The sequence below is a fragment of the Dermacentor silvarum genome, chromosome 2 (assembly GCF_013339745.2).
Source record: "Dermacentor silvarum isolate Dsil-2018 chromosome 2, BIME_Dsil_1.4, whole genome shotgun sequence".
NCBI classification, from domain to species: Eukaryota; Metazoa; Arthropoda; class Arachnida; order Ixodida; family Ixodidae; genus Dermacentor; species Dermacentor silvarum.
Window position 1 is genome coordinate 33,191,584 of NC_051155.1, and position 26,084 is coordinate 33,217,667.

Below are 26,084 nucleotides of genomic sequence, written 5' to 3' on the forward strand. Positions count from 1 at the left end.
TTGCGTTCTGGTTTTGCTTTGTACAAATTTATTAGTGATCATATTTATCGTCATTTGATAAGAACTCTGGTACTGACTGTGTCAGTATCGTAAATGTGTGCACGGAATTAGGGCCTTAGTTGGGCCGGGGAGTCGTTCTTCTTCGCGGGCTGCAGTGCTGTCTCACCGATTAAACTAGCTTACATAGCACTGAGTGTTCACCAAAAAAAAACAAGTGCCAGTGAGGACTTTTTGTCCTGCATAATAAAACATTAGATCACGACGAAACTCTCGTATAAACAACGTCAGCTCTGTTCAATCTCTAGGACCAAAAAATGGCAGGAGGCATTACCTATATTTGGCCTACACTCTTCTTGGACAGCTGCATGTGCCACGAGGTACTCGGGCTTGTATATTACAGAATTTTGACCAATAAAATAATGCCAAGGAACGCAACTCTGTTCTACGTAATCAAATGTATATCACGTCAAAAACATGGAAGCAAAATGTCAGCTCATGTGTATCTCTAAAACGCACATAGCTGCAAATGATTTTCAACGGCTTCTTCTTTCAAGTTTCTTTTAATTTGGATGAACCACTCTGGGCCCATTCGGTATGTGCCCCTGCGTATGGCCCAATCCTCGCCATTCACTCAGAATGAGTATGCGTCACTGTGATAGCAGGAGTACAGAGCGCATAAATGTACTTACGTACATAATTGTCGTACTTCCCTGTGCGTACACACCTCATCACCACTCTTTCCTCGGCAGGCATCTTACGTTACCCTACACCTCGTACGTGGCATAAGTGAGTCGGCGTTAAACAGAATTGCAAGCATCGCATTTAGTTGTACTATAGCATTTAATAAACAGCTTCACTAACTTTTCCCTTGATATCGATGTCAAAAATCGCATAAGATCTAAATACCTTTTTCAAATCTACTGGTGGCCTGGCTAAGAGCAGATGTACTATTTTTTAGTCGTTTTAAGAAGCTCAGGAGCACCACCAAGTTCAGTATAAAATTAATTTAGACTGTCTTCCTGTAATTATTTTTTGGGGTATGTGAACAACGATGAAACGGTTCAAACCAGTTTGAACAATTGTTTCTTAGCTCCGGAGTTGAAACTGAATTGAACAGCTTTCGCAGAACCGAAATGAAAACCGGCAGGAAAAATGTTCTGGTTCGACACTGTGTACAGCGACGAAGCAGGTATGAAATTTTCAAAGCGTTTTAATCTCTGAATAAATGTACTGCCAATAGTTAGAATCTAAATTAGTGATCCTATAACTTAGAATCCACGGGGACCTCCAATAAAGAACTCTCAAGTGGACTCCAACGTAATGCTTCGAATTAAAACTGCATGTAGATATTCAGCAATGAGACAAAAAGAATAAAAGAAACAGATTAGGCTACACGCTAAAGGCACGGAAGTGTTTTCCCTTTCGGGTGCTTTACGTCCTGACTTTACAGCTGGGTTTACGTCCTTCGAAATAAAGAATTGGCCATTGCAGCATAGGAGAAGGGCCCTATTTTGGACCATGCCCCAATAAGCAACACACTAAGCCTCCCATCCGTCCGCTCTTCCATGAAGTTGTGCTCAACCAGGCAGTTACACAAGGCACTTCAGAAACTGCGATTGCCCAACGGACAAAAAGGGTGCAACTTCTATAAAAATACTTAGAAAAGGCACATATTCTTATCCAACCACACTGACAGCAGCGTTTGCTCAATGTAAGACCGTGTTAGGCTACATAACCATCATGTGAGCAAGGAAGAAAGGAATCCGAAATTCTGCGCTCCATGATGTGAGACAAGTCCCACCTCACCTGGCGACGCTGTTGTTAGAATACAAATCGACGCCGCTTTAGGAAATTCATCACTGTCTGCTAAGGACGTGATGCTATAAGATAAAATGTGTACATGTTAATTAACCCACTCATAGATGCCAAGTACTTGGGCCCTCGTAATGAATTTATTATTTATTAGCAAAGCTTACGGCACGTTACACGTCATGCGCTAAAGCAGGCCCGTCGGCACTTAGAAGACGGTGCTATTGACCCTTTTCGCGGAACAGTTAGTTCTAGAGAAACGACATGGCGCTTTTGGCGGCGCGCCGCACGTTGCCTCAGCGACAGCGCACGGATACGAAGCGATTACTGCTTCTACCTTGCTTCTGTGCGATCAGCTGGTGGAAATGCAGCTGAGTTTTCGCTGACGCACACTGCTCCAATCATGCTGCATTGAATCATGTGGATTGAAGACGTGCATGTGCTGTAGTTGGCTGCAAAAATAGTGAGTGGCGTATTATGGAATGGAATTAATCTGTGTGGCAAATTTCGCGGACCGCTGCTGCAACTGTCCATACGTGTTACCGACACTTCGAGATGTACAGCTTTCCTCAAGGATACAGAAGTCTGCTCACCCGCCAGCGTTGCATCACTAACACTCTAAGAAAAGGCTTCAGCCCCCGTACGTCGGCAAGAGTGAGTACCACTCGTTAAACAAATATAATGGGAGTAGCACCCCTTCCTCTCATAGTACGTTTCTCGCACAGTATCTACACAGATCTACCCCAACTGGCACTGAAACTTACGCCAACTTTATCGCCAACGTGTCAATAATAAGGAACGGGTTCACACTTGAATATATGCGCACTATATACGCGCAATAAATGACGGACTACACCGATACCGCACGAATGGTCGTAGCTGAATGTTTCGTGACGGTCCACAAGAGTAAGCGAGTTACAAGCGATAATACACATTTGCTACAAGGTATTACAACGTACAAAACAGCTACGTTTCAAGCCTTGTGCGCAGCAAGAACAAATCTATCGGAACTGAGCACACCGCGTGCGATTAGGCCGAAAATAATCAGAAAAATAATTTTCGGAGTTAGAGACGTGACAAGCCGCTGCTTCAAAATATTTGCCAAATAAAGAAAGTAGAGCAAAACGCGCTAATCCTGATTCGATTCATGCTGCCAAATGTTCGAATAGCTTGGAATACATATTTAGCCCATCTTTCAGAACAAGCACCACATATGCTGCTCGTGCCGTTTGGACATAGCTTAATCAGCTTTTAAAGTGATTTTGCATGGTCTCTGAAGCTGTGGCCGAAGATTCGTGTCGTCCACCCAGTCACCGTCTACGATATCTCCGAAATAGAGGTTTGCTAAGTCGCATCGGCATTATACACACCCATTGTAAACACGGAGGCAACAGAGTCAGTTGAGGCAAGCAATGGATGCGTCACCACGTGATCAAACATGTACAATGCAGAACGATAAACGTGTTTGCTGTACGTGCTCAAAATTTCGGCCAGAATTTCTATTGCACGGCTTGCAAGCGGCTCATACGCAGTTGCGTAGACTTTAGGAACTACACGCGTCCACAAAATATTTCTACACGTGGCTAAAAAATGCGTGCGAAGAAAATCATCGGCACTTAATGATGCCAGTCGGTGCTCGTTTTCCAGATCAGTTCGTATAAGAGCATACCGCTCAGTGGAAGGACATGAGACGAGCTATTCTCGAGCAACTTCACCGTGCGTGTCTTAATTACCAGCATAAGCGCCCGCACATCTATCCACTCCAACCGGGTGCGAGCGCACCTCGGTGACCTTTCCCAAGCGGAGAGAGGAACGCCAGTGCGGGGTACTCCGTTGTCGGCGCGCTACCCTCCTCCCTCAATGTTCGGGAGAGAAGGACAGCAGGTGGAGCGTTGTGCGGAGTGTGCACCGCCAACCGTCAGGTCATCGGACACAATGAGCGCACGCGTGCTCTTTATGCCACTCGCTTGTACATGCGAACGCAAGAGCACGCCGGGGTGTGCTTTAAATATCGCGCTTACAACTGGTCTGCTTCTACTTGTTTTTTTTTTCTTTTTCTTTTATTCTTTTTTTTTGATGTCCCCTGACTTCTGTCCCCCAAGGTTGTTCTATTGCCCACTCGTTTGTTTTTTGTCGCACTTCCCGAATAATGTGTTGGGCCAATCTCGGCACCTAATTCCGTACTGGCCAGCCATTCAACAAAGAGGTCTCACAGGGAAGCCTGACGAGGCAGCACCACTTGTAATGGCGTGTCGACCGCGCATCCGCTCGCTTTTGTCGCTGTCCACGGACAGCGCGGAAGGAACGCGACTTGTGCCGCGTCCGTGCGACAGCAGTCTGCCAAAAATGTCCTCGACGCACTTGCCACGACCACGTGTCCCCTTACGTGTCCCTGTTGGGCGTGCACGCCGTAGAAAGGGTATGACTCTGCCGCCTAGCTGAATATCTACACTGCGTGAGTTATGAAAGGAGCAGTACAACTTTGATCAGACTTTAATGCTCAAGTAATTGGCACAGGAAAAATGAGCCGACAGAATCGTGTCTAGCCAACAGCGCTAAACTGTGGTCCACGAACCAAATTAGGTTCACTGGCGAAATGACGCCGCTTAATGAGCGCAGCGGTTGCATGAATACCTGCGCACAAACGGCGTCGCCCTAATGACAAGTTTTCATTTTCCTGCAGAAGCTTTGACATTTAAGTATACATTTGGCATCTTTGAGGAGAAAGAAAGTATCAAGTTGGCCTGAGAGTGAAACATTGATACTAAAGGTAATACTGCAGGTTTAATTGCAAACCATTTGAGTTTTTTACAGTGAAAATTATTTTTGTTTTATTTTCATGCAAAAAATATGTAAAATAATACTTGGGCTACATAATTCAGTGCGGCGATGCTTCTCTCGTGGAGTTTTACCGAGGATGACGCCTGTGGTCAGCTGTGCATTGGATTACTGCACAGGCTGTCCAGCGTAATGAAACAATATTTATCTGAACCGTACCTTGAGACTGACTTTACCGCTGGCATTCGAAGCATCTTTGCCAGAGTGCTTCCGCGATTGCAGAAATGTATCATGAAAGCAAACACTGCTGGCTCCTTATAACGCTGATTTGGCGGAAGGTGCTCCGCCAAAGGATAGTAAACGCCCCCAACGTAGACGTCTCCAAGGTGAGTTCGAAATCTCCATTATTCTGGCAGCAGTCCGATGCTCTGCCCATTAGGAAACACCGACCCATGCATTGAAAGACGAACATCCTTACGAGCTTTTTTTGTGCAAGCTAGAGCACTGAAATGTTCGGTGCATGAATTGCCTAACGGCAGATATTGGGGTAGTTGAATATTCTGTATGATTCAAAATGTAACAGTACGATTGCTTGAACAAGGACAAAACGATATATTCATGTTGCATGAATATATTGTTACTTACTGTATAATATCTTTCGTTTGCAACAAAAGATTCACAACTGAAAATCAGCGTTTAGCCTTGTCTGTTATGTGGTTTTGTCCTCGTTCAAGAAGTTAGGCTGTTTTACATTGAAGCATGAATTACATCGCATGACAACAATGAACGTATGAAACTGAGAGCACGGATTCTGAAGATAAAGAAGTTCATTGAGTGGTACACCCATGGCCGGGGTTACGATGCCGTGCTTTGCAAAGCTTTTTTATTGACGCCATGTAGTCCTGTCGGTGGGGGCACAGTAGTGCATTGTGGCTCACGACGATTGCGATAAGCGTTCGCCTGCAAAATCCGATACGCGTCTGTTGTCATGATGCGCCGTTGTGTCTTGCCGGTTCACCGCAGCTTCGCTTCTAGTGATTTCTCAATGCGTGGAATCTGCATGTTCTTTTTTCTTTTCTTTTCTTGTTTACATGCTGGTACACTTAGTTGTCCATGACTTCAACAGGACGTCGTAAGTGGTTGCAAATGCTGTGTAGTACAAATAAGTACTAATAACACCATGTGTTCGGTCGTGCGCGAGGGGCCCTATTACAGCCTGCATTTACATCCCTAGAATTCCTATTACCGACTCGCAGCGTTTGAGGAAACAATTACTCTATTTTCAGTGGTGAAATATATTGCGGCGCTCTATAACGTTGCCGCAGTTTGCCGTGTGCCCGAGGCGTCGTCGACTGCACACGAACGGCCGAGAGCCGCGCCGCAATTCTGCGAGCGGATGATGACTTCAATTGAATGCTCCCATCGAGAACAGTAGAGACATGGTGGGGCACACGAACTTTGCATACAGATGCGCATATACGCATTGCAACAACTTAGCGAAAGCAAATTGCTCGAGTTCTCAGCGCCGTCGCAAGCACGGCGCATTAATGCGACGTCTTTGCATCGCTGACGAGATGCACGAGCCCCCCGATGCTTGCGGGGCGAGCGTCGTTGCCCAATTAATTTAGCCGCCGATGCCTGGGGGGTAACCCTGCACGGCTGACGCGTCCTTCGCGCAGCCTTTGCGCTCGCCGCTTGAAGGGGGAAGGCGGTGCGGGACGGGAGTTATGCCCCGAGAAGATGACCGCTGCGCTCGCACCGGTTTTCCGCCCGGCACTTATCCTTGAAAGCGCCGTTTAAATCAAAAATAGCGGTATTTTAATGTTTCTCAAGTCCACAGTGTACTGGTATACTTATTCACCCTGCATTCGCTGCAACGGCTTTCAGCGTACAGCGGCGCTCAGCAAGTGGTCTGCACGGCCGGTCCTTGATTCCCGAGGGCATTCGTCCGAGCCTTGAACGTGAAATGATGGAGCAGCACCTGCTCGGGCATGATTAAGACGGCACGCTTCGAGCGAACGCTACTTCCGACTGCATGTCCGCGTTGCAAAGCCGCACTGTGGCGTTGCACTGTAAAGGGTAAACTGACCTACGTGATGGAGAGGTTGAACACAACACGTTTCCGGTGATGCAAAGCGAAACTCTTCGCAACTCTAGTTATGTAAAATAAAATAAACAAACAAGCGTACCTCTCAACGCCGTCTCATATATTATGGCGCCATTATTTGGACAGCGCCTTGATATATATTCGAGCGATACCACGAAAGACTTCTTTGAGAGCAAGCCAGAAAGGTCAGTCCCACTTTGAAAGGCGTAGTAAGTACAAACCAAAGGGAGAACTTATAATCGTATATCATTATTCAGTGGAACGGTTGTTTTGTCATGGAAGCACGTCGCCATTGAAGAACATAATCAGGGTCTTGTCAGAACTGCAAAGAAAGTAAATACAGCTTTGTGGAGCATGAGAGTTCGAATTCATATTGGTGCATGAAGAAAAAGATAATTAGAATAACTGATTGTAATGGCGGCTCCACAACAGTAGCAAAATAGTGAAACGCATGAACGTTACCTACAGCTGTGGAAATACACACTGCAACAACTTAGCGACAGCATGCGCGCATTTGCAACGAGACAGGCACGTTCCTCTCTACAAAGGAAACGTGCTTTGAACAAACAGTTTTTTGTTATACCGCTAGATTTATTTGGAGAATTCACCGGCAATGAGCTAGCTCAGTGGTTGTGGCGTTGCCCTGGTGAGCTCGAGGTCGCGGGTTCAATCTCAGCCGTGGTGGCCGCATTTCGATGGAGGCGCAATGCAAAAGCGCTCATGTACTTTGATTTAGGGTTACTTAAAAAAGCGCCGGTGGTCTTAATTATTCACAAGTCACCCACTACGGCGTGCCTCATGATCAGATCGTGGTTTTGGCACAAAAACTACCGTAATTTTATTTAATTAAATGTTTCTTATCACATCGGTGTTGTTGGATGAACTGTATTTCTGTCGTTTGTTTCTAGTATAACGAAGTATTCTGCAAAAGATGATCGAAAGAACGGCACCGTTGCTGCAGCGTTCAAGCGCGGTCGCGGCTGGTAGTTCTTAGTGACGGCTACCACGCAGGCGTCGTCGTATCCATAGGGCGCCTGCTGTCACCGCCGCTGTCGTATACAAACTCCTGGCTGACCTCGCCCGTGTAACAAAACGTTAGAAACATAAATTATGAATTAGTGATGAAAAAAAAGCGTGCATATGTTGTCTACTACAACGAGATCCACGCAAGACAAATTTAATTATGTAATCTTTGATCATTACGCATGATAATAAATTTAGGGCTTCAGTACTTGTTGCGCTGCATTTACGTTTGGCATCAACCGCACCATCTCACGCTGGCCTTCGCTGAAATCCCCTTAACAGCTTGGCTATAAAATGCTCCAGTGAAGCGCTTCCGAGACTAAACTGGCCGAAAAAAACTCACGAATTTCACAAAACAAAAGAAGCTGCGGGACACATTTTCTCATATTCGATCTTTAGAGCTCGAGTAAGCACGTAGTCACAGTTAAGTGTGTCACAAACCTGACTAGTTAAAATCTCGATATATAAACGTGCCCGCACGATTTGTCATTACTTAACACCGCGTAACTCGTTGGTGTAGCGCAGGTGACATTGAAGCACCCCTCTCACTAATCGTCCGGCTGACGCCATCTGTTAGAAAGCCGCGCTGGTCAAGAGACCTCACGGCCGAGACAATCCGCTCTGAGTGTTTGAGTCACTCGACGTGCACTCGTCGTCAGTGACAGCAGGGCTTTCAGCCCAGCACACACTCAGCCGGCGTGCAGCAGCGAGCTTGCTGCGCGCGACGGTCGCTGCAAACAGGTGCGGTGGTGGCGCGCGTCGAATCGCACGCCTTCTTCTTTAACGCGCAGAGACGCTTCTGCAGAACGGTGGCCCCGGCGACGAGTGCTCGCGCTGAGAAGTGCTCCGGACGACGCCCATGTCGCGTCACGGCGCGCTCCGCTACGCCCACTGCGACAAGTGTCCGGAGCTGCCGGTGTCGGTGGCCATCGTCGGCGGCTCCGGAAGAAATGCGCGCGTGGGAGAGGAGTGACGGACAGGCGCAAACACTCAAATGGCGCAAACTGCGAACGAATACGGGACCGAGCTTGCAAGAGACGCTCGCGCTTTGTCTGTTTGCGATACCAAAAAAAAAAGCTAGTAAAAGCAGCAAAAGGCGAGACACGATTTCGCCTTTTCCTTAAAACATTGAGCTATTACAAACGTTTGTATACTTTTGCCAAAAACGATCTAGCAGTACAACTTCGGACGCACCGGACATGATTCTATTTAGGCAAAATATTTATGCATGACTTGCTCATCAGCACTTCATCATCTGCACCTCATGTAGAATATCAGTTACACACGTTTACTCTCATATCAATTTTTCAAAAGTTGCGCTTACAATTTTCCGTTCCCTCATTCTTCCGTAATCCTTACCTTCTCAATCTTGCTTGATATGAGCCGTGTTGCTAATTCACAGGTAAGTTCGGTCTGAATTCGCTGATCATATGTTTTTTTTTTAAATATTGTTATAGGCAAGTTGCCAGTCATGACATGATAATAATACCGGTACCATATGCACGCCCACCCATTTCTATTCGTCCGGAGATTAACGTACTTCCCAGAGCTTCAAGAGTAGGACTACTAATCAGGAACACTTGTTCCTCGAATCAATATTGCCCATTAATTTCCGGTATCGCAATACTTGTATACAGGGTACACTATATACAGAACAAATGATGCAAGTGCACCTAACGCAAGTGCACTAAATTTGTTCACTGCACTTTATTTTAACTCAAGTATTTGCACCAACAATATATAGCATTCTCGAATGTCGAGGAAGCCCAGGGGCGATCTTATGCAGTTGTAAGCTTTTAGCGGGCGAGCGAAAAGTACTTGCCGCCAATCGCTCCTCGCATCTGAGATAGAGGTAAACATACCGCGACTACAATGCCGTCGTTTGTAGCTGCAAACTGAAATAATGAAGCCTGATATCACGCTCTAGCATGAGCATCGCATCGGCCCTTTAGCAGCGTGTGCACAATAATTTCATTCGCGCTAACCGTGACTTCGAGTTTTAGATATTAAAAAGAATATGTTCGTAAAACGGTATCAAATAAAAAGGAATGGCGTGGGTGGGAGAAAGCATTGTGCTTTCTACTCTTTATGCGACAACAAGCGCGTTGCTCTGACGTTAGTGTTTGGTGAATGTTTTAAATATATTTTCATCAGTTAACATAAATAAAACATACCGTTACCATGTTGCCGCATCAACAGTTACCTCATCAGGCCTGGTAGAGCGAGTGTGGAAAGGGGCAACACTTTCCTCCTTCCTCCCCTCCTTCCTATCTTTCCTTTGTCTCGTCCTTTCTAAAGAGTAGGCAGGCGTGGTGCCCCTTCCGGTGGCAGTTGCCAGCCTTGCTCCTCGCTTTTTCTTTCCTGTGTATATGTTTACAAATCAAATAATAATAATAATTACAGAACCTGCTGGTAATGCAGCTTGAACTCAGTCATTGATGCTCTGCAAAATACCACAATAAATGTGCAGTTTACTCTCCTTTGTGAAAAGCTGAGTGAGCTTCTACCCAAGGAAGTACGCAGGGTTCTGGATTTATAATTGTCCCTCCATGTCATTTTCAATCTTCCCGCGCGCCAGCATAGACCACGGTTCTACCGCGCTTCCTTTCGCGGAAAGTGGCAATTTCATAGCTGACATTGGTAGTACACACAAGTGAGACCACTGAGGAAGCTGTAATATAGTGTCGCAGAACTAATATTACAATTATTAATTTGAAATTTGCATAATAACCATTAGGAGAAAAACATACAAGCGTGGCGTGTGTAACCCTTGGGGCCTGAGACTTGAAACGCTCAATGAACGCTTGTATGCGCTTTATAACCATTTATCCACCACGATTCTTGTTTTTCCGCTTTGACACGTGCAGTCGTTGACTTCCAGCCCTTTAGTTTTCGCAAGAAATGTCTGTTAATTACCATACTTACTATATATGTCGACATTTTTTTTGTAAATAAGCGTTTGCGTCAACGAAAATTGGGATGTTCTAAAAGCGCATGTCTTGTCCGTTTAAGGACATGCTTACCGCTAAAAAGACAAAACATAGAAACCGGAACTAGTTGAAAGTTACCATCCGTGTCAGCTGTTCTTGTTCCTGTCTTTGCTCCTTCTTTTCAGCAGTGAAAATGCGGTTCAGCAAAACACCAACTAGGCCAGGAGGAAGTTATGCCCACTATTCATATTTCCCTATTCTCCTTTTGTACGAGTGGTGGCGTTGTGTTTGAGATATCCAATCTTGAATAATAAACCGCATGTTTTCATGCAATCTCATATACTCCTATATTAGTAACAATGCGAGTCGAATGTGTTTTTCTAACAGGGCATTGAACCACCATTTTGTCAATATACCGAGGAGCCAAAACAGTTCATCGTAACGAGCTGTAGCAAATAATAACTTATTTATTGCAATGTCGATAATCGATCATACACTAAAACAGAATTTTATGATTACACATTCATCCAATGACATGTTATTTTGGTTGGTTTCTGTAATGAACAGATATTTACTTTCATATTTCTGCACTGTGTCCAACTTGATCTACATGTATTTCGTCTTGTATGCGGTATCTGCACGCTCCCAAAAACAATTAGAGCGTCTAATGTACGTGTTAGGGGATTTCAAATTCAAACTCAAATGAACCAATTTTAAGACAACTGTCTCGGGTAAAGTCTGCATCGGAGCACTGGGGAATTGGCGAAACTATGCATCTTCGCCCAACTGACGGAACGCCTCGGGGTCCCAGCGTGCTACAGCGTGACAAGGCATGAATTGCGATTCGTACCGCTTTTCCGGCCTAGCCGCGTGTCGTGGAGGAAAGGGTCGTTTTCCTGCGCTACACGTGTATGTAAAAAACGCGGAAGCTCGAATGCCGCGACTTCTGGTGGGAAATAAGTACGTGCTAAAGGCTGACAATTATGCGCGGGCAAACAGAAAGGGTACCTCAGGCATTTTACACCAAAATGTCATGGCTTTAACTTAAATCAAGCATCGTGAAGTATTATTTTACTTTTCGTGCTGAATATCGAAACAGTAACGTTGAATAAATAGGCTTAATATTGTGACCAACTCATTGTAGTGTGTGTTGATCGAAGTTACTTCAAGCACCTCGAAATGGCGGAACTCTCGAGCACATGATATATACATACGTACCTATACACTGCGAATATCACTCTGTATGCAACCAACCGATCTTCCTAACGCTCTGGAATCTGGAAACCCACATTCGGATGCATAAGGATATTGTTATATGGTGTAAACGTGGCCCAGCTGATTCTACTTCGTTATGACGGCAGATGAATGTGGACGGTGACGGTTTTTTCTGACGGTCAGTCAAGGAAACGCCTGTGAACTTTGAGCCATCGCCACAGTTAATTTACCTGTGTTTGTTGCGTGGTGCACAAAATTCCACTTCCGTGTGGAAAAATGTGTATTGGCCAGACTGGCATCTGCCTTAATTAAAAATTACTCCAGCACAAAAACAATTTGGAGGGCACGCCTTTTATATATCTACAAGCAAACTGTAGGATATGTGGTTGTAAGCCCTTTTTTTGAACGAACACAAGTCATAATCAGGCTCAGGGACCAGAGAGCACGTGAAACCACCGAGGCTCTCCACATTAACAAAAACCACGAGTTTTACAGGTTCTGCCTGGGAAATGTCAGTACTGCACCAATAGAGTTGTCACAAAAAGCGTTTGATTGTTTGTTGCAACGTCCGCGGCTATAACTGGCTCCTCTCGGCCCGTCGTGTGGAGCTTATCTAGGTACTTCACACCATCCTGTGATACTGTGGTCTTGCTGACGCGATTATGATAATTTACGAAGTATGAAGCAGTGACGCACCTAGTTTGCCATGCTGTTTGTACTCTGTGATTCAGTGATATTGTTATAAAAATATGCAGTGTATAACTTCAAGTTTTTGTAAAAGGGAACATTGTTTATGCTGCGCCATCAGTTACCTATTTACTATACCCCACTTCCTAGGCGCGCATCACTAAGAACCGAACAGTATTTGTGGTGAACCACTATTCTAAATTTTTATTTCACTATTGCAGGTTTTTTTTGTGAGTGTAGTGCTTCCTTTAGTTTATTGTGCGTGAATTATCGCATATATATATATGCTGCGGTTAACAAAGTGCACAGTGGGCAGCAACACACTATGCGGCTTTATACCGGTATGCGAGTAACTAATTCTTGTTACGCGTATGTGTGCTGCAATTTTCTTTGTTCATTGCGACTGACACGCCACGCGAAATTTTGACATTCATTGTATCGATGTACATCGACAGGACACCTTGGAGACGCGTTGAACATGCGTTGCAAACGTCCGTACTGTACTAACAGAGTTCGCACACTTGAGCATGCTGAGCCGGAAACTGCAACCACATTTCAAGGGGCTTTGGGCTCCCTGCTGTTACTGTTTTTCTTTTCGCTCTGTAAAACAGCCCACGTGTAACTTTAATGTTTGTTGTTGTAGTCCTTGTTCGCGTACTTTTATTTCTTGCGCGAATAAGCGGTCACCCCTTGAAACAATAAGCAGATTATAATTTTGATGTGCGGATTCAGGACTTTGTACGTGATGACGCTGTTCGCAAAGTGCGTTAAACCATTACATAAAAAAACTTTTTTTTCTGAATTCAAAAGACTGGGCAGCGGAACAGCTTTAAATCATCACGCGGCGCCGTGATGAAACAGAACTTAGTGGGATTGGGTGATATTTTTTTGCGGGATAGATACGCAGACAGACAACGAGTTGAGTCAAGTTCTCTGACTTCCACGTCAGACCTACAAAAGACCCTTTGCCCCTCGGCAACATTTTCTTGAATCTTGCGTGGCGCAGTACGACACGCCATATTTTGGCCCTCGGAAACCTAATTGATGGCTGTAAATGATGCCAGAATTATTTGCAACGCTGCCGCGTCGTAGAAGCATGGAACCATCGAGCGAGAAAACAAGCGAAAAAATAATGGTACGCAGCTCAATTCTGGTTGCCCTCTCGCCTTACCACATCTAGTTTCTTCCATCTGCAACCACTAGACCACGTGGTGCTGCCTTCGACGTAATTGAAGGGACAGGTCTGCCCCGACGTGAGTCGCCCGTCATGTTATGCGACAGCGTTCGTCGCACGGCTGTTCAAACTTCCGACATCATGCAAACTAAACGAAAAGCAGATCCGCTAAATGGGAGACGTTCCGGCTTCCTACCAACCTTGTCGAGCGCTTGACGCTTTCCTCGTGGCGGCATAGTTGGAATGTGTCCTCAGGGCAAAGCGCGCCTGACAGTCTGCTGCTGCAGGCCGGTATCTTTCATTTCCTTTAAACCGGCGTCTGTATGCCAGCGGCATCGCTCAGTGCAGGGACGCTGTGGAGCGCTCGAACGAGAACGTTTACGCAATCGCGCAGGCTTGAAGTGAGAACACAGCGAACGAGGTATCATTGAAATGCAAGACAACACTTAAGAAACACGCACTTCGTGGAGCTATGTCGTAAAAGGCACTGGCTGTTTCGTGTTCTTTATTTTTCCCAAGAACCTACATTTGATCGTTATCATTGCGCTTCGAAGGAGGGACCTTATCAGGGCGTTTAGCTACATTATAGGCCATGTGAATTGCGTATCAGGTGCGTGCCGTTTCTCCTATAGAAACAAAAGAGATGTGCATAATTTGGTGGCAAAACTAGTCGCATATGAAGTTTCCAAGCAAAATAACTTTCTCTTTGCTCTTAACAGCTAATACGGCTGTATCACAAACACTCCGAAATAAAACAACACCATTACCTTTCATGTGAAATACTACCCACAGTTACATTTCAGGCATCACCTAACCACAGAAACATCAATAAATATTTTCTTCTCTCAAATGAAATGCTTGACACAAAAGGTTCGGTTGATGAAGCATTAAGCCGTTAGCTCATTGTACGGCGTGCGGTTTCACACATCCTAGAAAAAGCGTGAAAAATGTAAACGCCAGAAAATGGGCAGGAGGAGGTTCCCGAAAAAAAATACTCATATTCAATCTGCCTTCGTCGAGGCCCTATTTTTTTAAAGTGCAAAAGTGACAGGAAACCTGGCAAATGTCGAAGGTCTCAAGAATACCTGTGACCTAACGTTATTATTGCGAGTTTACATTGAGTAATGCCGTTATGGGCACAAAACAGTATTTTCATGCAACTATTTACGCAATGTCTTAGCTAGAACCACTGCACTGAACAACGTTGAAGAATGGTTGAGCCCGACAGTTATTTATCGTATTTATCGTGGTGTTCGGGGGCAGTAGTTCTCATTTACTTCAAATTCACTGCCACAATGTTCGGATTTTAGGCCATGCTGCTATAGACCTAGATGTAAATATCAGTCAATACATATTCCACCATATAAATCAACCTCATCTATTCTACTTCGTAGTGTGAAAAGCGGCTCTCCGAAGCCCGGATGAGTTTCTCAATTTCGACAAAGCTGCCACGCGTTGTACCGCCCACTCAAATCAACAGGAAATATTGCTGGTTTAGCTGGGTGCTTACCTAAAAGTAAATTTTACCCTGCGCAAAAGCGCAAGCATAAAAAAAACAGACACAGGACACAGGCACTTGCGACACTGCCAAAGGCCACACAGCAGCTCTGTTAAGTACCTCCGTGGTTCTTTGTGGTTGTTATTAACCAGGTAGAATCAGTGTTGTGGTCTGGTGTTAACGTCAAATGTTTCCTTTTATCAGCGCAATCTTGGCGTTGCATTGCCTAAGTGCCTTAGTGCTGTCCTATGAACGTTGTAATTGTGGTTGCGAAGCATTTAGGTATCTTCATGTCAAGTCCACGTACTTTTGCAACACAAAAGGGGGATTGCGTACAGAACATTCTCAGCGTATGCCGCATATGTCATTTTTCGCTTTCCTGAACACACCTTAGCTCCTTCGCGAGCGTACTTTCCTCCTTGCAAAGTGATACCAGATAGGGAGGTGCTGAAAAAAAAAAAACGCTTTCGCTCCGGCGCGTTTGCCGTTATTTGAATTTCAAACGATGGGAAATGTCGTGATAGTACGTGATCACAGCGGTCCTTTGGTACTGCTTGGGCACTCGCTATCGGTATCTGTCGGCTCAACATTGCACATAGATTGGCGTGTGGCTTGCAGAAGCGATCCTGCTAAGACATACTATGAGTGGGCCCAGGCAACCAGCTTGCTGAAGCCGGCCAACCTGCGCCTGAAACTGTCTTGCAACGCGTGGAAGCACGACTTCTGCGGTTTATTCATAAGGCATACTTTTACCGCTCCCCATTTTACGAGTTTCGAGTGGCTAGAAGAGTAGGGCAAGAGGGGCTTAGGGCGTGAGTCATATTTGTGTCAGGCAGCGACTCCGAGGTCGACCGAAGGTCCAGAAAACGTATGGACATTCAGGGACATCGCGGTTTACAGTCAATGGGCATAGGCATGTTCAAATGGATTCCAGGGCGTAACTCGCTTCAATGGAATTGAACAAACAGCCGACCCGGTACATTACTAGGAAGTGGCTACTCGTCAAGCCCTCGGCATTTGTCCTGTCTGGATCTGACCTCGCCCCGTAATACCGGGCAAGCAACATGTCGCTGAGTACGGCCGCATTACACGAATAGATGCATGCCCCTTGCTTTTGTCTGTATACCTTGTTCCACACAGTGAACCTGGGGTCAGATTCACAAACATTTTTTTGTAAGCGGTCTTTGCCATTGGCTGACCGCCTTCGATAATAATATGTCTTGTATCCGTATTAGCTAAAATTATTTCTTACGAACGAATTTTAGCGTAGGAAGGTTTTGTGAATTCGGGCCCTGACGCACAAGTAAAACGTCAGCAACTTATTGTTTGCAAGGTCCGAGGCTATAAGTGGCTTCTCTAGGGCCGTTCTTTCGGGCGAATCTGCTTTTTCTTCCTGGGGTTTTGGATGCAACTAGCATTCTTGGACTACTTTACGCAGTATAGTATCTGCGACCATCTAGATATGTAACCGATTTTCCCTCAACCTCTGGAATAAACAAAAAAAAATCTCTGAAATATCCACCGCGTAGCGAGGAATCGACAGAATCGACACCTCACACAGGATGAGTGGCGTAAACGCGGATTGGGGGGAGGGGGGGGGGGGGGAGTTAGGAGCACGCCGGCGTAAACGCGGATTGGGGGGGAGGGGGGGGGGGAGTTAGGGGCACGCCGGGCACGTGCTCCTCCCCTTGTCGCTGTGCTTGTTAACCAGGCTAATTGAGTGAATAATGGTGCACCAGTTATTATGGTGTGCATGGCCTTTTTGAAATGTAGAAACATGCACCTAGAAAGTTATGACGATTCCCTTCAACTTTGCAGTATGAACTGTGCCTTAAAGTTTGCAAGTTAGAGCTTAAATAATGTATGAATGTTCTTTGTTTCTTGGAAATTATGCTAACCGGCGCACATAATTATTCTGTAGTGAATTCATTCGAGCTAATTTTGTGGTCACCTTTTTTTAAAGCGTACGAAATAAAATAAAACACACTCCGTATATGTTGTGTCGTGATATATTCATCGACTACGAACAGAGCTGTGTTCACTGCCACTACTTATTGGAACAAAATGTGCTATGTAAACGGGTTCGCTTGGCTGAAGATGGGATCTTGTGCAGCGCAACCAATCTTTCTACGCGTGTGCTTGGTTGCCACTTGTGGATTCTGTTGTAGATGAACTTGTAATGTCAGGTATTGAGATACATAGTCGTTAAATGTGTACAGTTCGTGCAGTATGTTCAAGCGTTGGGGAATGCAGTCGAATCTACACTAAGCTTTGTGCTGTATCAATCGCGGTGACCTTTGCTGTCCCACCGAAGCAACTGCAAATATTGTTAATTCAGTGTGTGCATACTGGACTTATGCGACTGTTGTAATGAACTAATTTAAACAAGATTATTTTGATAGAACTTCCTTACAGATCAGTACAAGACGCTTGCCGACACTAAAGGAGGCTTTAATGAGCGGTATTGGGGTAGTACTTCTCAGAAGAAAGACCGTGCACATTAGCTATGTTCTACGCTATCTGCATATAAGTGTCTGCCCAGCTGGCAATGTATTTATGTGACATGTTTAGGTTATAAAAAGTTCTCATCTTTAATCCCATATAACCCGGGAAAATTGATGTTGTCTTAAAATGCGCTCAGGAGGATAAAATCGTAAAACTTCCTGTGCGAATGTAGCCCTCTGAGCGAGGCTATGAGGCCGCTACTGATGCCTATACAATGTAATGACGTCGTAGCACCATGATTACGCAGTCTAACATCATAGGTTGTATAGCATAGAGGGCGGCGGTCAATTGTTCATTCATGAAAAAATGAAACTGAACGCATGGCAATCTCAGGGAGTGACGTGAGCGAAAGGTAGGTGACATCTTGTGACATCTCTTGGCCAGCCCTACGCAAATCGAACCATCTTCCTATTGGCATGGTCAGTGCGGCTCGAAACTTGCGTTTGCTTTCGTCAAAGTCCTGCAGCAAGAATGACACTTGCCTCGTGGCAAACCTCGTGAATACTTGTGACAGGCGGCGGTACGCTGTATAGCAGTATTTCTCTTACTTTTTTCCCCCAGTCTATCAGAAAAAGCGATTGCTCATTAAGTTAAAGTCCAACATGTCCGACAGTTACATCTGCCCGTTCATATTTATTGTGCATTTCTGCATTCAATGGGGTGACAGGGAAAACGACAGATCTTGGAATAACAACGCGAAGATAACCCGAAGGCAGACACACACAGCGTGGGTTCGTTTCCCGTACGCGGTGGCCCGGAATCGCGTACTGACAGTGCGGCTTATGCAGATTAACTTTTCAGTTCCTACAACACTGCGCCTCATCAGTGCAAACAACTTTGTGTAACAATTCTGGGCCGAAGTAACAGGGGTAGGTTCAACTGCAAAATCTCTGCTTTTTCTAACGTAAGTGGCCGCCAGTTCTTGATGCAGGCATACACGGTATGGATCATAATCCAGTCTGGCAAGCGGCATTCGAAAGGAAGTGGCCCTTTTTCCCGACGGCTTTGCAACTTCTATTACTCTTGCTTGTGAAATAAAGCTGTTTTTGTAACATTTCCCCCCCTCTCTCTAATGCTGGCGTACGCTAGAACAGTGATGTCAAGGTCCTTACTTTTGTTGGTAAATCGGTATCTTTTTTGTACCTGAACAAACCTAATGGAGCGGAAGCGGTTGAAGGGAGTCCTGAACATGGGGAGCGCAGGAACCCGGCGATGTGAGTGTTCGACCACATTGCAAAGCGACATCTGCAACACATTGTGCCTTCGTGTGTAGGCATACACGGTGTCGACTTTTTCTGCTACTGAAAACTGGCGCTGCCGTGATGCGGCTATTCTGTTGAAGAAAATGTCGCCCTTTTGATCAGAATCCAAACTAATCTGCCACAGCGGCACTTTTGAACCTAGGAGTCACCTTTATGTCACACGGTCATGAGCATAACTGTGGGCCTGCCTGCTCCCAATCTACGGAGCGGCACAGAATCATTATTACGTAACATGAAAACGACATTCAGGTTAATTCGCTGAGTGGAGGTTATTGCACAGCAACTGAAAAAAAGAACAAGTAGTGTGTGACTTTGAAAATGCGGTGAAAAGAAACCACTTCCGATTTAAGTCGAAGCTTTGGTTTTGCCTGGTCTGGGGTCATCACAAGGAAAGGTCTTCTGAACATGGATCGTCAAGAGCAACGCCCGAGAAAAGTTTAAGAACCTCTGCTGGGAAACTTGATGTCAAGGTGAAGGACAATGCAAAGCAAAGGTTGGTAGAAACGCGGTTGAATAACGCAGGTGTTGATGCTTGCGTTACAGAGACGAGAAAGCGTGAATAGATGGCTCTCCTTGTTTTTCTTATAAGTTTGAATTCTTATGCTTCCGAGCCCTAATTTACGGAGTTCTGTGAAAAAACAAAAACAAAAATAACACCGATTTTATTCTGCAAATATACAGACACACCGTTTATACGTTTTAATCGCTAATACGAAAATGTAATCTTTAGGAAGCTAGAAGATATCAATTTAATGATTTAGATGGCTACCTAGCAATGGTGACCGAATATATAATTAAGGCTTTTCATTAAATACCGTACAGTTAGTAGGTATCCCCATTGTTTGAAGAATAATGGTTCTCATATAACAAAGAAATGTCCTTCGTAGTTCCAGTTCATGGTACACAATAACAAATTCTGTCAATCTTTCTGATAACAAACTCTGCAGACACACAGAAGGTATGTCAAAATCTTATTGAACAATAACGTGCGTCATTTGTAGGTATAGGCATTTATATTCGTCTTTCGTGTCTATCCAGGTGCTTTGAGCAAGAAAAACGAAAGTTATAGAGAATGAACTACGAACGGCCGTAGGTTGTCCGAGTAGTTTGCATTTACAGCACGCAAGGTCAGCCACAGCTTCCTATGACGCTCCTGGCATCGCAAATATTAGGTTGGCTCAAATAAATTACAGAACTGCGAGGACTCGAGCAACCTTTTGCGCGACGCAATTTGTCTTCCTGCCATGCCTGAGGCGCCGCATTCCTTGGCTTCAAGGATGCGTAGGCCGGCCGACTGATTGAAACCCAGGCGACAATGGCTGAGCACCGCCAAGTGCAGATGAGTCGCCCTGAAAACGCTTATTAAGCGTGCGCCCGCAATTCAATTGTGTTTCGGACGCCGAAGGCTAATAGGAGCTGGCACAGCGTCCTGGGACGCGTCGATGTCACGTTTCATCAACTCGAGGACCAAACTTCGACGACCTCGACTTTTCTGCAGCGCAGTGCGTGCGCATTCAGAAGCACTGCATCCTTGTGAACGTACAATTGCGGAAGCGCATCACGTATTTCCTTACGCTGAACTTTTCAGAAGTAAGCCAGCCATCTAGCCAGCCAGTAAGCAGATAGAGTTTTCAGCCCTTCTTGAAATTAGCTGGCTGGGCAAAACTTACACAAACTGGAGGGTTGACAAAGATCGAGCATACATTGTTTGCAGTACAGGTAGCCAAAGTTATGCATTTAAGCGACAATTATTGCACAAAAATTAGCTTCCCTTCTCAAGTCATGCAATAATAAGTCAAAATGACAAAAAAGAGCACTGTGTAATTTTATATCCGTACAAAGAAGTTTATCTGGAAAACAATGAGCACATTCTGAAAACGCCGGGATAGGAAATGACACCAGATAGGCTGGCACCTGCGGCCGCCTGCCGCTGCAACTAGAAGGACGAAGTGTGTTCTGAAACGCGCGCTCTCCGAGTGTCAGCCTATATTGAAAAGAACACCGTTTTGCCAAGGTCTCGATTGCTATCTTCGTGACAATATTACGCAACAACAAAGCGATCTGACCAACAATTTAGAAGTGGCAGTGGGAGAAATCACGTTGAGGGCCACCAATGAAACCGGTTATGGTAGGTTTCATTGTATAGAGCATGGCGAAAAATGTTATACTGTGGTGCTCCCCGTAATATCTTTTATCGGAAGGCTGTCTATGTGTCAGCCCAGACCCCGTATCTATCAACAGCCTTGCCAAAGTTAGGAATACCATGATCATCCCCGACCAGACGAGTTTTCGTCAAACCTTCGACTTCAAGGATAGGAATTAATAAGAAGGCCGAAATGAAACACGTGAAAACACCTTTGCGCCTTATATCTGATATATGTAATACACTTAATTGAGATGGAATAAAAAATGACAGAACCTTCGTCGGAAAGGAAAACGCTAGAGAAAAATTTGCGATGGCCAGGCCGACAAAAAAGCCCGTCAATAAACAAAGACAAAAAAAAAAGACAGCAAATTCGGGACGTACGATAGATGACGTAATTTATTTATGACTGCCTGCGCCCAGAGTACGGGGGAGAGAGTGCAACGTACGTAAACAAAACAAGTGAGCAAAAACGTATGAACGACACCGGTTAAAATAAGAACTGCCATTCTAAACCGCTTTCCAGCGAATCAGTTATAGCGGCTACTCTGTCTATATACGCACAAAAAGAAGAAAAAAGAGGCATCCATGTTTAAAGTACGGCATTCTTTGCTGTCAGAAGTGTCAAGCAGACAACTTCGTCGTTGATAATCAAGACGGGCAAGTATGCTGAACATATGCTGGAAATTTGTGGGAAATATTCTGGCAATGTCCAGTTGGAGAATCAGCCAAAAAATTGAGTCATCAGTTGCCTCTCTTCTTTAAAAAACAGGAATGGTGGCGTGTCTGTACTTTTCATGATTTCGCAATGATAATGTGTCATCATTGTTGTTTCTGAGCCTAATATTTGTTCACTGGAATTATTTTGTGTTGCCGGCATCCCTCTGTCTCTATCTTTGTCTGCATGCGTGCCTTTTTGTAGAATGAATCCCTACCCACTAGCTCAACTTTCTCTGGTAGTTAGGAAGCAGAAATATTTTAGTTCATTGCGTAAGCATACAGTGGCGCGATACTGAGACAGCTCGAAGCACCGTTCAAGTCTGAGCACTGGAGCAGGTATTTTATACAGTTTTGCAACTAAGCCACCGGTACGTTTAAGGATTTTCGGTTGAGCATGAGGATTTGTATTTAGGAGGATTATCAAAGCCTAATTTAACAAAAAGTGAGGTCACACCCTCTAAGCTCTCCTGGCTCTCGCTCCATTTGGCGACACAGAGCAGTGCGTTGATGCATCATTCTCTTTTCTGCCCCTAGGGAGATCCATCATTCTTGCTTCAATATATATCCCGAGGTTAACTGTATGATGCAGGCATCGCTTCACCATTGTTTAGATAGGTTTTTTTTGTTTTTATCAAGTGATGGCGCCTAGCTGGCGGTCATGAATTTGTTAGATCAATTTTAGGCGGTTACGGTTGCATTGCACAGGTGCAGAAATGCGGACCCGCTCGTTTACCCAGTGCGCGGGAAATCACCCCAGGCTGAGAAACGGAATTCAGAACCCACCACTACGCCCGACTCCGATGGTCCATCTCTAGCTTCACAGGCTCCAGCCTATCCTGCTCTACATCGGTTCACTTCTGTCGTGTCTAGCAGACGCCGAACTGCCACGACTGTCTCGCCAGGCACTGCTCCCTCCCCCCTACCCCCCACGCCCCGCACCCCTCTATTCCCCCACTCATGCATTCTATTTATGCTTTGAAGTGCCTGTTGTGCAAAGAGCTGGTTCAATTGTCAAGGGAAACGCGGTACTAGAAGATGAAGTTGCGTAGCCTGGTTTTCTACATGCTATTTGTTTATTTCCGGCGGGAGGAGATGCCGATAGTTATTGAGAGGCGCTACTACGACGACGCTGCGAAGGGCGTCGGAAATGTCCGTAACAGCTATGCCTGTCAAATGAAATAAATGTTCTAAAATGTCGCAAACGTAGCAAACGCTTCTGCCAACATGGAGAGATTTTCTTGATTATTGTGTTAAATCTGCACCATTTAGGTAATTTTGGAAGGATGGTAGCCTGCTACAATCTGAAGCGTGTGTGAAATCCGGAGCTTGTTAAATAATTAATGTAATCAATGCGTCGGACGGGTAAATTTATGAATGAGTAAAGGTGGATATCATCTCTCTATACAATACAAACATAAATATCCCGAGCCACAGCAGACGACGCCATCTTGTGCCCCCCCCCCCTTTTTTTTTCTTTTGCTCTCTTGCATCGGATGCGAAAGAAAGATTATCCGCGAGCGAGCTGGTCCACGTGCTTACGCTGAGGGAAGATAAATACTTACTGCTTTGGCCAGGCCTGAACTCCAAATTTATCAACAGACGCAGCAGCGCATGCAATAAATAATTATCACAAGTGTCTTCTTTTTGGGTCGCTCGTCCGAGAAGAAACGGCTCACCCACATGCACACATATTTGTGCGTGTTCATTAACAAAATCAAATCAAATTATGGGGTTTAACGTTCCAAAGCTCTCGGAGATGCCGAAGGGGGGGGGGGTTGTATCAATTTTAGTCACGTTGATGTTGACGTGCACCTATATCTTGTGTACGATCGTTTTTGTACTCTGTCCTTATCGTAATGCGGCTGCAGCGGCCGGGCATAGAACCTGGGAATTCACGGTCAGCATCAGAAAGCCGTAGAAAGTGAGCACTGCCGCGCCACTAGCATGCACTGACGAAAACTGTAAACACACAACATTTGCCCATCTTTCAGCGACTATCTACAAACAGGTCATAGTGCCGTTGTTGGCAAAATTCGAATGATAGAGAGCACGAGCTAAAATGTTTTTTGAAACCTAGAGTCGATGTCAACTGCCACAGGTCACGCACGAATACGTTATGATCCCCGTGTAGTACTGATTTCCTTTTTTGTTATTGTTTTAGTTTATCTAGTCGTAAAACCTCCCCTAGTCGATTTATAAAGTTAAACTAGTCCGATCACAAATATATAAGCAAGAAAGAATGAGTTACGACGAATTCCTTGCAAAGAATTGAAAAACGAACCTTGTATAAGGTTGGAACGAAGGTGCAATACAAAAATCATGGAACGATTCTTTTTTATAGTGAGCAGAAATACTTTTTGCAGGATGAGGAGCAATACAAAGGCAAACATTATTTTTATGATAAATTACAATTGTAGCTTACATATGAAGCAAAAGTTCACATAATTTTTCTATATTGTCCACTAACGGGTGCACTCTATGCCGCGGGAACAAATGAACGCAAAAGAATTATATCTATGGCCATGTTGATCCAGAATGTAATAATACTAGATGGTTTTCCGTGGTGCTCACAAATCAAGAACCATTGTAACATTCCTTGCCCGAAAGATATATTCCGGACACAAGCACTGAAATACCCCGAAAGTTTAGGCTATTCTTGTTGAGCCACTTACGGTGAGTTAAATCAATTGTATCTGAAATGTTATTACAGTTAACCGGAGAGAAGCACGCCCATGTTCAAACGAGCATAGGCAGCGGTCCCGTTCTCTTAATGCAAAAATTATGAAAACGCTTCCGTAGATTTCAACAGCTACAGACGACGAACATTCAGAGATAATGGTTTCTTTCGTACCGTATCAAGTGGATCACGAGATCGCGCAGTATCTGACGAGAGGTGCTTGACAGGCGTCGTGCTATGACGTTGGCATCCCACTCACTAAACCCGTTGTGCACAGTGACAACGGCGACAAAATCGCCGTAACAACTGGGATAGGAGTTTCTGGGCACAGCTTGGAAGAGCGGAGGTGATTTTTTTATTCTTTTTTTGCTTATATGCTCGTCTCATTGAAGTATCAAATGAGGGGTGAAGTCCACCATTGTTGAAACTGGTGCACTTAGGAACTCCTGATTTTACCTTAATATGCGTTGGCGTCTCGCGAGGTAATCAAGGAGCACTACCTAAACCATTTAGGCTTATAGCATGGAGTAGTACAGAATAAAACCAAATGAACAATAAGCTCGAACTATGTAGCCGCAGTCTGCATTGCAAACCGGACATCCATTGAAATCGCCGCGGTAACCATCGCCAACGTCAAATTGCCTACCAGAAAAACAGAGACAGCGAGCATAGAGATGCGGATGACAAATTCTACTCGAAATACTAGCGAGGAATTTCGATAGTTGCACGGTTTCGTTACGTCGAATGGCTTCGGTTGTTCTGCCCTGCCGTACCGCGCCGTGTCTCGCATCCGTGCCGACGAGGAGCCTCGGCCGCCGCTCTCTGCCGCGTGTACCGGCGAGCGGGAAAGCGCGCACGCCGCGGCGCTCACCTGTCGCATCTTGAGCATGTCTCCCGCTGCGCGACGGCCCTCAGTAAAGTCCACAGGCAGCACGCGGCGGCGGCGGTCCCCACGAGACGGTGACGCACTGAGCACTCGCGACCCTCGCCGACACGCCGGACGCTTTTGTGGTCGGCGGCCGGCCAATGGGACGGAGGGCGAGCGGGTCGGGGGAAGCCGCGGCTCTCTTACCGCCCTCGCCGCCGAGCGACTCTCTCCGACCGGACAGCGGCCGTTTCCGCGCTGCCTCCTCCGGAACACCGCGCCGAGCGACTCGGGGGCCTCAGCGGCGCGGCACTCGGCTGCTGAGCGCCGGGACGGACAGACTTCGAACGCCTCGAGTAGCTTGAACACGGGGAAAAAAAAAAGAACGGTGTGACGGCTGCTACGTTGTGAACTCGATAAGATACCTTACATTTTCAATAAGCAAACTGACGACGCTTTCAGAGTGACAGATACTTTAGACTTAGGGTGCACGATGCATGTCGGAGTGAATATACATCTAAGGTGCCCTTTTTTTTCTGCCCCAAACATTTTAAATTTGCCAGTGGCAGCTATAGCACAATTCTAACCGTTGAGCTAAATTACTTCATCAGGTGGCCATTATTTATCCTTGGAAATCAAAATGCTTAATTGAATAATTAACGTAATTACACTAATAAAGTATTGCAATTAA

At 45.4% G+C, this 26,084-nt stretch overlaps 1 protein-coding gene across 1 annotated transcript in view; it reads right to left on the reverse strand.

The window, feature by feature from the left end:
* LOC119441414 (uncharacterized) overlaps positions 1 to 25,489 on the reverse strand; it is a 76,612-nt gene extending 51,123 nt beyond the window's left edge. Inside the window, exon 1 of the mRNA XM_037706039.2 lies at positions 25,400 to 25,489. Within this exon, the coding sequence (XP_037561967.1) occupies positions 25,400 to 25,417 (18 nt within the window). The 5' untranslated portion in view covers positions 25,418 to 25,489. The remainder of the gene's footprint in view (positions 1 to 25,399) is intronic.
* Positions 25,490 to 26,084: the final 595 nt, after the last annotated feature.